The 18,716-nt window shown below is 38.3% G+C and overlaps 1 protein-coding gene across 4 annotated transcripts in view; it reads right to left on the bottom strand.

The window, feature by feature from the left end:
- Positions 1–7,338: 7,338 nt before the first annotated feature.
- Positions 7,339–18,716, bottom strand: part of KIAA0232 (KIAA0232 ortholog) — a 52,491-nt gene continuing 41,113 nt past the window's right edge. For 2 of the 4 annotated variants that reach the window (XM_010583489.1, XM_010583493.1), the window contains 3 exons: positions 13,141–13,222; positions 10,964–11,061; positions 7,339–9,993 (listed from right to left, as the gene is read on the bottom strand). In XM_010583489.1, coding sequence (XP_010581791.1) covers positions 9,814–9,993; positions 10,964–11,061; positions 13,141–13,222 — 360 coding nt within the window. In that variant the 3' untranslated portion in view covers positions 7,339–9,813. Of the gene's footprint in view, positions 10,007–10,963; positions 11,062–13,140; positions 13,223–18,716 lie in introns of all 4 variants that reach the window. The other 2 variants (XM_010583492.1, XM_010583491.1) reach the window with 2 other exon arrangements.

Below are 18,716 nucleotides of genomic sequence, written 5' to 3'. Positions count from 1 at the left end.
AGGCGCGGCGGAGGCGGTGGGGTGGTCCCGGGGAGCGGAGCGGGCTGGAGAGCGATGGGCTTTAACTGAGGGCGGGCGTTCAGAGGAGGGCAGCCGCTCTTTCGCTGCCGGGCGGCTGCAGCAGCCCGTCCTGCGTTACTGCCAGTGGTAGCGCTGGGGGCCGGGGCGGCCGGGCCTGCGAGGTGGCGGCTCCCCTTCTGTTCCTGGCTGCGTTTACGAGGAAAACAGAATTTGGTGGGTTTGGAAAGTTTGGACTGCGGAAGGTCTGGGGCATCGAGCGAAGGTGTATCCATAGCTCTGTGGAACTGACCTGTAGTGCCAAAAGTGCAGGCTCTAGGGTGGTGATTGCTATTCGAGCATGTTTGATTAATCTTTCCATTCTCTTACCTTTACCTTCCATCTTCTGGCGTTTGCATAGTGAACCTATCGTGCACACCCCTTCTCTCCACCCCCACGCTGAAATCAAAGGAGTTACAAGCAGTCGGTACCTTACAGGAGCAGAGCTCTCATGCTTCCTTATCATCTTTGAAACTCGTTACTGCTTTTTGCTGCAAAGGTCATATGCGCGTTGCACCCAGACTCAGTGATCATGTCTCTAGAGTGGTAGTAAGATAAAGTTGTCCCTCATCTTAACCGAGGATGTAAGTACCTGCCTCTCATCACCTCACATCTCTTATGTCTACCCTGAAACTGGAAATGTCGAGCGTAGCAAATGCAGAAATATCTGAACTTGTGTTAATGTAATTAGCTCAGTATCAAGAAGAGCAAAGCCACAATTATTCAAGCTTTGATACAGGCAAGTTGCACCTGAATAGACCGCGAGAGGCTGAGGTAAACTTGTACGGAAGTACTTGGCACCATGACCCCACTGACACCAGTTCCATGCTGTCAAGATGAGAATTAGGTCATTATCAAGATGAGAACTAGGCACTGAACACTTACCATCAATCAAAAATTGCACCTCTGCAGATATTTTCTGTGACTGGGTCAGAGACTGATAAATATCAGCGCTTATTCTGCTGGATTTCTCAGATGGGTATCACCGTAAAACAATTAAGATTGGCACTAATTTCTCCTTACCTTTCTTTGAAAATCACTGCTACCTCTGCAAGACAGCTTGCATATTACTACTAAAGTAAATAAAAGCAAAATGGCTTTGAAGCATTATGAACTTGTTTATATGCAAGAGACATACTATTTTGGAGCATATGCTGTCACTAATTCCTTTTTCAATATGAACATTTGCCTTCTGGTTTTGAGAGTGGGAATCAGTTCTGCTGGAGCGAGCAGAAGAGTGTATTGTCGTCATGGTATTATCAAACTTGGGTCAAAGTTGTTGGGTTCCTATGGTAAATAACAGAATGGAAATACATGGTCATGAATTCTGTAAGTCTGCAGAGGGTGTCCAAAGGAAATAATGATACTCCCATCTTTGTAATATTATTTAGGCTGAAGAAGCTATTAGAAAAATATGCTGCAGGAAGTCTTTCAGCAGTAGCAGAACATAGAGTACAGCTGAAAGTTTCAAATCGCACAAGGAGTTAGGCGCTTAAACACTTTTTGAGTCAGCACTTATTTAAGGATAGAATTTTGCCTAACAATCATAATACCTTTGAGATCCCATTCTAAGTAAGTGATTTATTTTAGTGGATATTTTCCATTTCCAACCCACAGATGACTCTTCAGCTGGTAGGTTTTTTGTTACCCACTCACAACAAAATTCTTACTGTTCTTTGCACTGAAGAAACACAGAACAACTAAGGTCCCAATGTACTAGGCAGCATAAAAATACCAGGGTCAGCCACAAAATGTTTACAGAAAATCACAGCCTAGTCAATATTAAAAAAGTTACTGCATGTGAATGACTGTATAACTCATGGAAAAGGGTAAACAGCATTCCTGGTTGTTGTAAGCTATTAGCAAAAGCTGAGTTTTTGCATTAGCAGTTAGCATCAATTCTGTTAAAGCCACCTCCATCCAAGATAATGCTTCTGTCTGCAAGTACTGTGTATTACTATTCCTCTGTATTGGTAAAAGCCAAAGGGCTGACATTATGTGACTAAATACAGCATCACACCATTAGCTCTCATGAAAGCATGGCATGTCCTAATTATTGAAAGGAAACAGAACAGGTACTACCAGGTACAGGAAGGATAAATGCATAACTAAGTGCAAAGGGGACCTTTAGTGCCTTTGTTTTTCAGCTGGGCAAAATTTAAAGTTCATCCAGAAGGGGACACTGAGAAATCAAGTCTTCCTGGTTTAACAGATGGGTTATAAGTAAATCCTCAAAAGTGTGATAAGAAGTTAGTTGTGGCACTTACTCAGTGTGGTTATCATCGTCCTCTGCCATCGAGAGTCAGGTAAACCTGTAAAATACTTAATTTTGTAAAAATTCTTGGGACACAATCCTGATGTTTTGTTCAAGAGTGTCTTCCCGTGGCTGGTGTGTAGAAATGAAGTACTACATAGAGCAGCTTCAAATTGGCAACTGATGTTCACCCAGTGGGCAAAAAACCATCTATGTGGTCTAATAATAGATTAATACTAGAGAATTTCATTTTTTAAAAACATTCAATTCAAAAGCTCTTGTCATACAAACTCATAGTCATGCCAGCAGAATGTGATACCCGTTTTACAGTTACTCTGCAAGAAAGCATGAAGAGTTTGTGCTGTGTTCTGCCTCACTGATTTCTCGAAATACACTACACATGAAAAAAGTATGCAAAGTAATAGTCCTTCCTTTGTTCCTTTAGAACAAGGTAGAGTTAAGAAACAGAAATGCAAGCTTCCTTCCTGCTTCTTATCCCTGTAGACATGAGAAATCATTCTCTGCTTAGGCTTTCAGTTCTGTTTTGAAGCTTCAGCAATTTTGCAATTGATAAAACTTTTAGGTGATGGGAACATCTAGACTGAATTTTCATTCATCAGAAGCCAAGTATGATGCAAGCAGAGACAGCCAAACAGCTCTGATGTGCAGCTCCCTATCCATCTTGAGGTCAGTAATTCTCTGTCATAAAACTAGGAGGAATTTCAATATATTTTTTTCTCTAGTTAACCAAGGATTTGCATATTGTGAAGGTACAACAGTTGCACATCTTTGAATACTAGCTGACCAACAGCTCCTGCTTTCATTTCCCATCACTGTCATTTAAGGTAGTTTTAGCTCATGCAAGCAAGAGTGCAAGCATACTAAGTGTAGCAAGTGATGGATAATCTCTGTTACCGTCCATCAGGGTAAGAGACGGAAAAGTTCTCCCTTGAAGGTAAGTGTTAGAATGGAGATGAGACATTGATCTTTTTCCTCCTTGCTTTACAGAATTACTTGTATGTATGGTAAAGTAACTAATGCATGTTTTATGGTACAGGAAAAGGGAACAATGAATAAATTCAAGTTTCTGCTGACTTGTAGCAATGAGCAGGATGATGACTTGATCAAAAATATCGATACCTCACAAGCGAATGGTGATGGTTTTGACAAATGAAGAATACTATGCTCTTCTACTTCAAATTAATCACAAATTAATTTTGTTCACACAAAACTAATATTTGTCTATCTTTTGCACATCTGGGTTTGATAGCAGTCCATTCCCAGCACAGCCGCCATCTGCCCAGGGATTCCTACTAGCAGTGGAACATCTGTGCACCAAACCATTTTAATAGGTTTGGGATGAATCAAGAATAGCTGGAGAATGTACCATTTTGCTCTCCCAGAAGGCTGCCTCCTCCTATAGGAACTTACGCCTGATAAAGGATGAGGAAAATGAGGCCAGGTCTATAACTACCATTACTGTTAACCCTTCTGTTACCACTGGGTAAGAATAGACTCACATGGTTTAAAGTTCCCCTCCATGAGACAGCAAGAAAATGAAGAGCAGGAAAGGTACGGGAGGATAGTTGTGAGACTTGCCAGCACGTTTGAATTGATATTACTGAAACATGACGTGTGTGACTGGATTGTTTCTGTCGCCGTCTACAAGCTGTTTAGGAAAGACAAAATGAGTAATAAGGTGTGAAGGAGTAAGACTATACAAACTAAAAATATTGCTGCTTGTATCTCAGAATTGCAGAATCTTAACTGCCCATAAATAATTGCTAACAAAGCCTTCATGGTACTTCTGTTATGGATCTTCACTCATCACTAAATCATACCAGAGAAGGAAACAAGGTTTTTATTATGCATAGCTGCATAATGAAAAGTTGGGATGCTATAGCAGATTTATTCTCTTAAGCAAGCACAACTTAAATTACATTTCCAAAAGCAAATATATGAATTCTGTAACACAACAGGCATTGCACCCAACATGTGGTAACTTTTTGCTGGAACTCACTAGGAAAAAAAAATACTGGACTAAAAATTAGTTGTTGTCTAGAACTAATAATGATGAATGAAACCAAGTAACATTCAATTTGGGCAGATAACAGACCCATTATTATATCTCTATGGATCTGCAGTGCTTCAAAGAATTTAATGTTTTTGTATTGAATGAAATTATAGGAAAAAGGGAGGAAAAATATTTAAAAAGCATAAAGAAGACTTCATTGTCAAATAAATGAGGGTTCCAGAGTCAAAAGACTATGGGCTAAAACCCCATTGCAAAGTGAAGACAATTAAAAGCCAGACATCAATAGAAAAATTAGAAGTTATGAAATGTAAAAAAAAAAAAAAAAAAGGGAAAAATCCTACCAAAAGGGTATTAGGAACAAAAAAGGATGATAACAGTCCTTAACATTCATTATTACATGAATAAAGTAACTGCAAAAAAGAAAAATTCAATAGCAATTTCTGTCCTATATCTGGAAGGGCTCAGGGTGGCCTACGAGAGCAGGTAGGGATTAATGAGGCAAATTACTCTTTGGATGATGGGCTTAAACCACAAACAAGTACTTTTTTCAAATACAAGTTGGGGATCGATAAAGGAAAAAGTGCACAAGTTTTAATGTCCTATAGGCAATCTAATTGTTCTTTTTTCTCTGTAAACTCTGAATCAATTTAATAGCCCTTCTGGATATAAACTGTTCCTGTGTGGAAAACAGGATTCCGAGAAGTCTGGAGATCACTTAGTTCCTTGTTTTTCCCAGGCAGGATGTATGTATACATACCTATATATACATCATTTCTGACACATTTGTCTAATCTGTTCCTAAAAATCTCCAATGGTAGAAGTAGCGTCCCTTTTTTAGGCAGTCTGTTCTAGTGCTTATGTATTTGCTTTCAGTACTGCTACTGTACTGTAGTGCCCTTTGCTCGGGCATTTCCATGGCTACAAACAAGAAAAGCACTGAAACGAATATGAAAATATACTCATCTATTCTTTTTAACAGGCTTGATTGTTCAGACTGACTGACTTTAAAAGAAATTCAAGAATTTGAGACTGCTCAGTTCTGTAATATAAGGAGAGTTGCTACATCTCACTGTGCCTCTGCTTCCTTGTAGTGAGGAAAACAAGGTCTACACAGAAATGATGGGCAGTCAAGCCTTCTTCATTAACAATTTCTAAAATCTTTATGTGAAAAGCAGTTGTAGCAATGTTATATAGCTGTTACTGCTGTTAATAAAAGTGACCCTGCATTGTACTGAGAGGGAAACAGAGACCAACTACTGCTTTTGCATCTCCTCATGTTCTTCGATTAACTGGGTTCTACAGTTGCAAATACATTACAGTAACAGACACAGTTCTTCCAGAAGCACTTCCCTGCAGGAAGGCCGTCAGGTACGAGAAGGCAGCGTACTTGCAAGTCTCTCATCTCCATCTCTGTCCTCAGTGCTTTCTCTATAGGTGAAGCTATACGCAACGATGAAGTAGGGCAGGGAAACCAATGTTTTGCCACCCAGTCACTTGTTCTTGGCAGCATGCTGACCCACTGCCAGCTCTGTCAGCTTTGGTTTTCCTTTTAATCCCATTATCATCACATCAGAGCACAGAGGTAGCTCATAAAATTTATAAGCACTTGTATGTTGTAATACATTTGAAAAGCAGCTTGAAGAAGGGAAAAGATATCTTACTGTAGAAAGCTAAAATGTATCAAAGTCTCATTGGTCCCAAACCTCTGGAGTCTTGTTGCTACTAGTTTCATAGGTCATAAAATAAAATTATGTGAGATGCTGTATGTGAAAGGTAGATGACAAATTCATTGGGGATAATACTTAAATATGCTGGTGCTGGCAGGAAAAGAATGAGTTACTGTCAAGGGAAGACTGGCTCTCCACGAGCTGCAGCACCTTTCCGTGGATTTTCACTGCGGACAGCACTCCCATGAAGCCATAGTCGGACACGCATTTAAAGCCTGCCCTACCACTGGCAGATGCAATTGCTGCCTAGGATTATACAGTGGGTTTTGCATGATAGAAGCATTGTTTACATGGGAAACTAATTCTTTAGGATATGTGGAGTTAATATTAATTCAAATACAATAACTGAAAGGCCTGGCTGCTTAATTCTTTTATCAAGCATCTTCTATAAACACAATGAAAATATACTTCTGCTGTATTTAAGAAAATTAGAAATAATTTATGCCTTTGAAAGTTTTAACTACCAAGTTTAAAGCATGCTAGATACTAGTGAACAAAAGTATTGACCCAAGGACCTTACACAGCAACTACTTTCCATTATTTCCCAAGTGTGTATTTATGTGTTATCTTCATTGCACTTCTAATTCAGGAGAGTCGGAATCATTCTGCACGGAATCCCAACTCACTATGGCTGTAAACTTGCAGCAGCACAATGCGCATATCTCCACCAAGCTGAATGTGAGCTGTTGAAAACTGGGTCTTTTTTTCCTTTTTGTATAGGGGTCCGGCCATGGAGTTAGGAATATGCATTTTCTTGTCACAGATGCAGTTTTTCTAAATGTAGAAGTGAGATACTGGCCATTTGATGGCTGAACACAAGTTGAAAGCAGGAATAGAAGCCTGCTATTTTAGATCCTGTACTATATAAAAGTTCTTTAACTGTTTTCTGAGAGAGGGTATGGTTTTTAATTTTTTTTTTTTTTTAAAGAGGTCTCATGTTCTCTAAATGTGAAGTTGTAATTACAAATTAATTTTCGTAATGAGACTATGATATTTTCTACAGAAATAATTAAAGTGGGGACTAAGCTTATTTTGTTTGCTTGTCTTTTTTTTTTTTTTAAGAATATATGCAGTGTATTTCATTTTCCTGCCTTGTATTGAAAAAGAAGAAAAAATAGATTAAAAAATTACAGCAATGAAAAGCACTCCCAAATTAGATACCTCATGCTATCTCTCCAGAATCTTTAATGCTTAACTGCTGTGTTGTAGCTAAGTTATATAAGTTAGCCAAAGAAAATGAACACACACACGCACACGCCATCCAATTGTCCTTTTATATTTTTATTCGGTGTTAAGTAACTCCACAAGAAAACAAAATCAGTTACTCTGGTGTACGTGAAATCAGAACAATACAACCACTTGAAGCAAAAAGTAGAAACAAATTTCAGCCCAGGAATGGAAAACTGATACTTCAGTGCTATGGATATGCAATGCGCTTCATACCACAGTGCGGTTCAGCGTATGCCAACCTTTAATGCTTTTGTTGTTGTTGTGTGTGTTTCTATCCATACAGAAAAACTAAAAACCACACTTCAACTCTCACTGAAAGCTTTAGAGCTTTAGCCATTAAACTATGAAAACAAGTAAAGACAATTCATTATTGCCCAAGCTCAATATACGATTTTATTTTCCCCAAAGGTGCTGGAATTATTACATGCCACAATGTAACTATAAGCAACACCTTTGTTATTTTTGAGCCCTTTCTTACCAAAGAAGCAGCTCTAGCCAAAATTAACTGAGCTGAAGTTTGTGTTTGAAATATGTCCATTTGGTCATTTCTTGTTCTCAAATGAAGTTCTATTCCATTCTTCACTGTAGTGATTTCAAGAATTTGTGTGAAGTTCTTTTTTACTTTCATGTTACAGTTAACTAGTTCTCAGTGCAGGTGCTAAACAACCTCTCAAGGAAGCTCCAGAAGAAAGTAAAATATATATAAAAAAAAAATCTATCCAAAGTCTGCAAATAAATTAAGAAAAGAAACTGTAAAGTGTCAAAAGAGTTGTTGTATGAATACAAACCCCAAAACATAGTCTAAGAGGAGGACCAAAAGAAAGTCCCTGGGTAAGGACAGACCAATCCCATTTTAAGTAAGGATCTCAACAAAAGCGTTGCACAAAGAATGGCATGGTTTTCCAACCATGTATTTAAATTCTTACATTATCAATTGAATAAAGGCAACAAAACCCAGTTACTCAGAAAACCCTTCTAGCACAGAACATATTTCAAAGGCAGTTCAGCTCACATTTCAAACAGCTATAGTTCTCATGAGGTTTATTGCCTGTCAAAATTAATGGTTAAGCTTTTCAAGTCAGTATTGGACTTTCTGCACTTCCTGATGTTATAGACATGCTGCTATTGTATAGACTAGTTAGTTGTTGTTGTTTTTTAAACTATGAGTTGGTGAAAACTTAGAATGTTTAGTTTTGCAAATATTGCTCCTCCTGGCTTATACATTTTGCATAATGTGTTAAAAGCACAAGGAGTTGATAGTCTTGTACAGATGCGACTTGACAATGTATTGACTTTCTAAGTTAACAAAATAAAATTTAAAAGCAAGTCACATAAAGCAACAATCACTACTGCACTCACACATGTATGTTGTAAGTCATCACTTTCCCTACCCCCACCCACCACACACAGAACTTGCCCCACACATTCTCTCAGAAACACAAAATGAACTACGAGATTTACTAAATTACAGCCACAACAGCAGCTAACTGCAGCAGCCACAGGATTTCTTTCAAGTGAAGCACTGACCCTTTGCATTTAAAACATTGAACACTCTGAGCATTTTAGATAGTTTCAGTCATTCAGGCTCAAGTTCAGTACAGGATGCTTTTGCAGGTTACATGAATGCCATCATCTGCAACAAGACAACATTCTCATTACTCGTTACAAAATTCACAACAATCCACACATCACCCCAGTGGTTTATTATTTTTGGTGTTACTTTTTAAACTTCTGCCCCACATTGGCAAGTTGCTAAAAAGGACAAAAAAAAAAAAAAAAAAAAAAAAAAAAAAAAAGGAAAAAAACCCCACATTGCCTCCATACCTACAAAAAATCCTTGGCTTCTCCAGTTAGCAAAAATACAAACCATGGTATCCTCAGTGTTGGTTTGCGGGAGGGGGGAATCATAGGATAGAAAACACAGTTTCTGTAAGTCTCTAAAGCACAACCCTGTTGTTCCTACTTCAAAGTTATGAGATTTATTGAATGAAGACTGGACAAGTCATTCATGCTTTTCTCCTGCATTCAGAAAGGCACTGATAGATTACAGTGTTAAGTATTTATCTCCCAGTTCTTAAAGAACAAAGCCTAATGTGCAGAAAGCTGAAGTCTCTGAATAGCAGAAGTAGTTGTAGACACTGCGATGCTAAGAAGATAGTAATAGTGGTAGGGCTACAGTTACGAATGAAAATAACTGCAATTAAGATGCAAAAAAGCAGTGGTACTACTAAGACAAGCACATGCACATCCATTCTTGATTTGACAACACAATCTAGTCTAGTTCAAATAGCCAAGAATTTAACAGGGTTTTTTTTGGGGAAAAAAAAAAATCTTCAACAGGACAGCTGTGTCCTCATCTATAAAATAAGCAAGAAGAGAAAGATAAATACACATCTGAATCCATTAACTGAAGAGGAAACTCAAGTTGTTGTTTTAGAGCTACAGACCCTCAAGAAGGATAGTTTTCCATCTCATGTTACTTTTAAATCATCTGTTCTACTCTGCAGTTTTTATAGTTGAGTTCGAGAAAAAAGCTCCTCCTCACACGGATCAGCCCATTCACTTCCACCTTCTGAAGCTGTGTCTTCAGAGCTGGAGCTATCACTGGAGTAGATCTTCTTCCTGAAGCCATTTGGTTTTGCCTCAGCATTTATATCATCTGCACATCTTGCTTCATAAACAGAAGAAACCTAAGGATTTAAACTGACAGTGTTGATGGGGAACAATAAAGAACATGCTTGCTTTTTTCTGGGCTGGGAGGTTATATAATTCTGTAGTTGTTCAAGAGAGATGTCACGATTACAGGGCAAGTCCTCCTCTTTCCTGACTTAGTCCACTATGTAGAAAGGACTGCAGAACAGCAGGAAAAAAAGGCGGGGCTTTTATTTTTTTTTTCCTATTCTTTAATTTTAGGTTTTGCACAAAACAGCAAGAGAATCAAAAGTGAACTCAGTTAGAATGCATCATTACCACAGGTCATGTTAGAAAATTACTGTAAAAGTTATCTCCAAAATTTGGTAGTAAGTATTAAATATCAAGAAAACACAGGCAAATCTGACTAAATTTCAGGCAAACCCAATATATTTTCAGTTGAATCAGTAAAGCTATAGCAAGCATGTCACACTGTAAATTTAAGTGCTATCATCACTATAAAGTTTAAAAGTGTATCAGTAAGTGCACGTGTACACAGAATTTTCTCCCTACAGAAAAAAAACAGGGTTTTTTTGCTTGTAAGCAGGACAGAATTCAGCATACATTATGTTTACGCCTTTCATTACTGGTCCTTTCTGCCTTCATAGTGCACATCAGCCCACTCTATGCTTACTGAAACTAGAAGTTGAGGAAAAGAAGACTCATGTTTAACACATGACAAGCAAAAGCCAAGTGTTCCCAAAGGAAACTGAGTTTGCTTAACTACTAGAAGTACAACTGCTTGTACAAAGGGTTGTACTCCCCAAAGTACAACGCTTGGAGGCATTTTCACAAGAATGCTCAAGACGCAGAGAAGATTAAAAAACAAAGTAAGGCAAGAAAAGCTTTTGAAGGTTTTTGCAGGAATTTCATTTGAGGCCAGACTGAAAACTGTGATGAAAGGAAAGACGTAGTAGCACACCCTTATAAAATAAAAAAACTCCTCCCCCAAATCAATGACGCACTTACCATATTAAAATCTAAAAGATGTTCATCATCATTGGGTACTTCCTTTACATCTGCAAATTCTCCTACACCATTCTCTGCCTTGGCATTTGTATAACACTCTTACATTGTGTTTGTGGGGGTGTTTCAGAGGAAAAAGGAAGAAAAAAACAGAATTGAGGAACACTGTTATTTACATTTAGCCAAAATGAAAGCATCTAGAGAAGTATTCTTGAAATTCACACTCTAAGCCATGTAAACTCTGTGCTTGTGGGGGATTTTATAGTCTGACATCCTTAAAGAGATAAGCATAATACCTTACGGAAGCTTCATCACATCTTACCTGGATAACCAAATAATAAAAAAAAAAGAAGCTACTTAGTTAATGAAAACATCTAAAATAGTAAGGTACAAAGAGCAAGAATTACTTCTTTATTATAAATGCTTCAGTACATTTTTCAGTTCTGATACTGCATGGTGTTCAAGATCATTCCTATTTCTATACCCATACAAAATATACTGCAGCAGCAGCTTGATCCTGACTGAAGCTCAAAAAAAAAAGTTGATGTGAATGGCTGTGGTTTCTACTTACCAGAGTAAACTTCCATATATAATATCAACATATATCATACAGATATATATGGATCACATGCATCAATATCCATATACAAAAAATAGCCATACAGAAAACTGGATGCAGCTAAAGATCTGTGAAATAACATTATCTCTGAGGATAAAGCTCTGGTTTTGTTAAACTTAGTCTAAAAGAGGAAATCCTGGAACTACTCCACAGAAATTCTGCCACTGTATCAAGCAGGCTCTGGACTTCCTAGTATATTATACTGCATATTCTGTCTCCCTCTGGCGAAATAATGTGGTGAAACACTTGGATGGTTATGCAGGTTCACCAGCAGATGTCAGCAAAAAGATGACACAATTCACTCACAGATATTCAAGGACTACTCTGTATAAAATAAATACTCAAGAGTGCAAGTCACTGCATTTGCTATTAGACCAACAATACCTCTGCAATTATCACCGTGCAAAAAAACCCCCACAACTTTACAAAAGAACACTAAATATCTTTACTTTGTAAATACTGAGTATTTTTCTAATATGGGAGCTTCTGTGACCAGTCCAGGAGGCAAATTACAGTCCTGTAGGTATCAATCTATTCTCTCTCACTGTGCAAACACACTTCTATAGTTGGGAGTGAAGTAAGTTAAGGTGTTCTTGAAAGTAATCCAAACTATCCTAAACACCAAAGTAAGGGCATTTAGGCACCGAGAACAGAGTTTAGTTGGCTGCACTTTAAGGTGCACTCCAAAAATAGTTCAGTAATAATTACTAGCTAATCTACTTACGGCTTATTACGGAACCAAGTCTCTGATCAAGAGTTTCTTGCACTGAGCCTCTACCAACAGAAAGCATCAGCCAGCCTGTCAATTTGGTATACAGGATGTTCTTATTTAACTTCTTGCCTTCTCCCCAGCAAAGGTAAATTGGTATGCAGGGAAAAAAAAAGGTGTCTGGATTCTTGCCTGTCCACTGAAAAACTGGGCTTGGGCCAGCTGTCAGATGCTACGAATTCTTGGGAGGCAACAGAGAGTGCTGGAAGCACACCTGCTTCCGCTTGCGAGCAGCCTGCCTACCAAGACTGGACTTAATCTCTGTGCAGGACAGAGAAATTCCCAGATTGTCACTGTGAAGGGAGTGGCCGAGAGGCAAATCCCTCTCCTTCTCAGCTTTAGAGAAAGTCCACACATTCACTGAGTAACTGGTATGTTATTTATACGAACCCATAAAGGTAATTATCATGTTTTCATTCTTATAAAATTAGCTACCTAGTAAGTATTATTCAGGTTGAAACATCCTAAAAAATGCAGTAAAGTATTTTCAGAGTCAGAGATTAATATTCTACTTACTTAATTCCAGGTACTGGAATTAAGTAAATGTGCATAAATGTTAAGACTATTTTAAAAGCACTTTCATTTAAAAACTATTTAGAAGCATGCTAGAGATCTATTACAAATGTAACTGAAGCATCCCAGTTTTCTCTCAGATAAAGACAATTTATTGTGGAAGTTTACTAGTTTTTGGTACTTCCAATTCATCTGCAGCAATTCCAATCCGTAAGAAAGAGCATTTCATTCTAACACAGGTGCAACAGCAAGGTAGTTCAAACAGCCATAGCTTCTTACCTTCACACTGTGATGCAGGAAAAAGGGGAGAATAGAGCGCCTTTTCCCACCAGCATTGCTTTTCCTGGCTGCCACTCATTCTCTGCAGATTAGTATTCAATATAGGAAAGTGTTTAGACAATAATCACACTTCATTATGCCATAAATAATATACTTACATGTAAAGGAGGACACTCGGGTATTACAACCAATTTGCTAGGTCTTACAGGTCACACTGTTCAATTTCTAATGGGAAAGGACTGTCAAACTACAATAGAACATCCGTTATGTGAACTCTTGTAGCCAATATGAACTCCACACTCCTGCTTCGCCCACATAGACTTGTACAAATCCGGAACAAAAAGATGAATTCCAGCCCTACACTTTATAATCTAAGTATAAAACCAGGGAGAACAGACAGCTACCCAAGAGATGAAAATACAATGAAACAACATCAGTCAACATGACAAATAGTTCAGTGTAAAACAAAACAGAAAAGAAAGCAAACAGAAAGCGGCAAAATTTAATGTTTAAAGTCTGGAAGGGTGAATTAGCAGTACCATTACCACCAATGGGATAACATAAAATTAAACTAGATAATAAATGTGTCAACATGAGGAAGATCTTAGAACGTTAAACTATAGTTTAAGTAAAAAAAAAAAGGCAAAAAGAAAGAAAGGGGAAAAAAAAGCAAGCTCAAGGGTATTTGAAGCAGGACTTAGTAAGAAATATGTGCATTTACAAATAAATTCAATCATGGAAGCCTCACTCTGCTACTGACTATAGATAGAGGCATCTAAACTCCACAGGCACAACACTTAATTAACTTCAAAGTTTCCCACATTGCTGGCGTCACACCTGCACTCGTGATAAGCTGGATGAACCACCACTGGTCACAAGCAAAGCCAGCTTGAGTCTGGCAGGGTGTAACAAGCTACGGCAGTCTTGCTTCTTGGGCTAAGTCACCATCAGAGCCTACACACCTCCTTCAGGACAGCTTGGCGACTGAACTGATGCTGGCTGCAGGCTGCCTCAGCTCCCGTGTCCTTCCATCACTGCCTCAATACCAGAAGATTTAGAGAAAGCCAGACACACATCTCCTGGCTGAATGCAGAAGCAGCCCAGCAAGACTTCAGTTTGAGCTCAGACCTGGCCCTCTTGCCCTCACACTGACCCTCGTGGAATGACTTGTGTTGCTTTCTGAATCAGCATCAAGGTCAGATGTATAAAGCAAAAGCACGGCTGTAGAAAGACCCACTATCCATACTGAAGCCATTTGGGGGTTTTGTTTGGGAAGGGATGGAGGGCACAAGCTGATGTCCGTTTTATACATTCACTGAAGAAAACCATTTTTTCCTACAGTTGCTTAGATGTTTACTATAATTGCACAGTCTATCATCATGAAAATTTCTGTGAATTAAAGAAATACTCACAATTAGTAAATACGAAATACCAACTCCAGAATAGTACCATGACTCTACCTTCTTTTGTTGGCATTCTCTCCCTTTTAAAACAGCATTTTCAATTTTTGCTTCCTTCCTCTCTCTCACACATACTCACATACACTTCCAGCGTTCTGTGAAAAGTTTTATTAAATTTACCAGCTACCCATCTAAATAGCTATGATTCTCAGTGGTACTGGTATTAGAAATTGCAAGGGGAAGTCTTTCCTTTGAAACTATTCATATTTATTTTACTTTATTCTCAAGCAGAGCTCAAAGACAACAAGGCAAACCCAACTGCAATGCTGTTTCGCTCCCAGTCTTGCTCAGGTCTGAGAGAAGACTGATGGGTTTCCTATCTTGTTCTACAGCTAGATGTATGGTAACTGAGGCTTCTCTGAGAGCCTCTGTTTCAGGCGATGTAAAATCACTTGAGGACTTCGGCATTCACAAGCACAAACACCACCATAATATTATAGCTATGCAAGATTCTCCTGCGCCAAGTCACAGCTGATTTCAACCACAACTGTCTATGAATTTTCAGCAGATTTGGGTCAGAATTGTGCAGTTACATGCAAAAACTAAAACTCAAATTATGCTTCTGTCCCCCTGTTGCCTCTCCTATACTGAGTTAAGCCAACAGCAGAAAAAAATAATTTTAATGTTTGCATCAGAGTTTGAAAGAGTAAAATAGTTTCAAACTTTAAATAGCAGTTATATGTGCTTCACTGGCATCTAACTCACATGTGTTCCCTCCAACATCATTTTATGTCTGTCTTCTCAAATGAACATTCCTAAGAACTTCATACAACAGCAGGGCTGTCCACGTAGGTCTTTTATCCAAAACTTCAAATGAAACCTCTGGTATACAAAAGAACAGTCATTCCTGGCAAACATCAGTACAAATACTTTCTAAAGGAACAAAAGCAAGTATTAGGGTTTTTTCAACTAAAAGATCAAATTACAGTGAAATGACTCCGTAATCTAGCTAAAGTAGCTACACGAAGGAGAGATTTTGTGAGCTTAAGTGGGCGACAACCGTTTTAAAGAGTGTATTTGATCTCCAGCATCACAACGGAAAAGTAATTCAGTGTTTTAAGGACAGAAATGAAAAGGGAAAACAAGCATAAAAGCGAAAGATTGTTTCCTGCACCATGAATGCCATTTCCTACAATCGATGAGATTTTTCCTCACCTCTTTCACTCACACACATATTTGAAATACAGCAGCCAAAGAAGATTATTGTTCTACAGAGTTTTATTGTATTGCTGGTTTCTTCACCAGACTGCTACGGACAGCAATATGTAATTCATTAGCTGATGAAGCTGTATGGTGAGTATGCAGCAGAATATCATATTATATTAATCTGGGGAAAAGGACAAGCTGCTTTGGTGAACACATTTCAGACTGGAGAGCTCGGCCTGCCAGAACGAATGCCCGGGAGGAGCATTTTACTCTTTTGCTTATTTTGCTTGTGTAAAGTGTCCTGTACTCACTACAGCAAGGGATGTATCCAATGCCATGGTTTTCAACTGTGACCAGGAGGCAGCCTAATAAACAGCACATTTGAGTGGTACTGTTGGCTTGCTGACAGAGCTGAAATTTAACTGTAGTTTCTATCTAAGCCAACTTTTAGGAATATCTTTGACAGAGCATTTAGGCAGGTGAGGAAACAACGACTACCAAAGTTGGGAAGGACCAGGTGTCTTTCCCTGCAATTACAGACAAAAGTCAACAGCAAGTTCATATGGCAGATTAGTCATTTGCTAGTCAGAAAAGGTACATCTGTCAGAACTTTATTCTTCAAGCAAAATTTATGCAAAGCATCTTCGCAGAGCTGGGGTCTACAGTTTTAAGGACCATCCGCCTGAATGTCTTGAAAAAACGGGTACTTTCAGTATTTTATGAAAAGTTTTATTAAGTTTTCCAGCTACTCATCTAAATAGCTATTATTTTTTCATCTAAATTGATATGCCTTTCAGGGTAGACTCTTTGGGCTTTAAATACTAATTTGAAAACACCAGCATAAAATATTTCTACTCTTTCAAAATGCATGCTGACAAGGATCGAGGCAGTGAAGAGTTTTGCACAATCTGAACAGAATAAGCACTAAAGCCTCATTATGATCTGAATATTTTCTGAAGTGTTACGACTGAGTTTCATAACCAAACACAGGAAAAGTAAGTCATATTAATCTGTAAGTACAAACTGCCTTGAACCTGGCTCTGCAACCCCTTGTTATCAAAGAATACAAGAAACACATGAATACGTTAGAAGTCAAAGCAGCAATGAACCCATTGAGTCCCATTCCAAAAGATCAGATCCTAATTTTAGTTCATCAGCTACCCAGGGAAGATACAACTAGCTCAAGAAGCTGGTCACAAATGAATAAAGGGAGCTGAGTCTAGACTTAATATTCTTAAAACCTATTTGGCAGTCACCTAATTCTCTAATTTCACTGAAAATATATGTGCAAGGAACCCTACGAGATCACCTGGCCCCTACTCTTGCACAAAGCCAGAATCAACTATAATGCACTATTCCTACACTCTAAATCTCTTCAAGACAGAATTTGCACTGCTTCCCTAAAAATAATTGAGCCTTACAGTAAGCTCATTTTCTGGTTAGAATTCTTTTAGTTCAATTTCCCTTGCTGTGATTCAAGGTCATCACATCAACTTCCTTCATGTTTACCAGAGCCTACAGAACAAGCACAGCTTTTTCCTTATCTCCTGTAACTGTGAACATGGCTTCTGCAAAACTGCTGGGTTCTTCTTCAAGTTTCTCTTTTTTGAGATAAAATAACCCCAATTCCTTCACTTTGTTTTCACAAGTAGTGATCTTTGTGTTGCTCTCCTCAGGACATCTTTCTTGATACAAAGCAATGGGAGCTGAGCCCAGTACTCCAGCAGAAGGCTTTCCAGTTCCAACTACAGAGGAGCAATTACTTCCCCTCTTACAGAAAGGCACTCCTATTTATAACAATGTCGCTGTCTTTCGCAGTGTGTCATTCCTGACTTATGCTCAGCTTATGACCTACTTGAAGATGCTTTTCTGTTTCACATCATTTCCTCGCCTGTCAGTCCTCACACTGTGTTTGTGAAGAGGATTATTTTCTTCAGAAGTTTGTATTTGTCCCTGCTGGACTGCATTGTATTTTTCAGACCATTTCTCCAATTTAACAACCTTTTGATTCTAATCCTGTCTTCCAACGTAACTGCAGACTTTCCCAGTTTGGTATCATCAGGAATTTTCATAAACATGCATTTTATGCCCTAGACCAGAGAAATTAATCATCTCCCTTGCCCTCTAGTAAGCCACTGACTGTTATTTTGAGAGTACAACCTTTTGGCCAAACCAATACTTAGACATTTTCTCAGTTTCTCATGCATCTGTGCCACTTACAGTTTAAAACATTTCTTTACGGAATTTAAGAGAGTCATTGGTAACACCCCAAGTTCCATTTTCCTCTTTTAAAAGATAAAAAAATATATAAAAGGCAAACACATTTCCATCTTCTGTGTGTTCTCAAACAAGTATTCTACTATGCTTTTTTCAAATTACTTGCTGCTCCTCATGATATTTAGCCGAATATTCCTATGACTAGCTGAAACAGTGTAGTTTATCTTACTACTGCTTTGCTTAATTATCTTTTCACCAACAATTCAAACAGTGACAAAAATGCAATAAACAATACCTTTTTGACATTATCTTTCCATAGCTTTCGAAGCCTGTTAGTTCTGTCTCTCAGAAATATCCTTCAGTCATTTTTCTGCTTCCAATTTACTTCCAGGACTTTCAGGTATACCAAATCTTTATTTTATTGGCCTACTTTAAACCTTGGTTTTTTCCTTGTAATTTTTATACTGTCATTGTGAACTCTATCTTTTTAAGGACCCTCTCGTATATACAAGATACCTTCTTCACCCTTCAAAATCTCAGCAAATTAATGTCTTATTAATTAGAAAGTTAGAGCTCAGACTCTTTGTAGGTGTTTTCATCATCTGCCATGACCAGCACATACCACGAACTATCTGGACCAACCCTTTCTCAGCCCCCAGGTTACTCTCTCTTTTACAGTGAAGTCCTTTGCTTTCTATGTGGATGACTCTATGCGCTCTTTAATGTTTTTCCCACTTGATTTTCCTGATTTTA

Source organism: Haliaeetus leucocephalus, unplaced genomic scaffold (assembly GCF_000737465.1).
Source record: "Haliaeetus leucocephalus isolate CR32 unplaced genomic scaffold, Haliaeetus_leucocephalus-4.0 Scaffold906, whole genome shotgun sequence".
Lineage (NCBI taxonomy): Eukaryota > Metazoa > Chordata > Aves > Accipitriformes > Accipitridae > Haliaeetus > Haliaeetus leucocephalus.
Note: the sequence above shows the minus strand (reverse complement) of the source record. Positions and strands in the feature narration are given on the sequence as shown.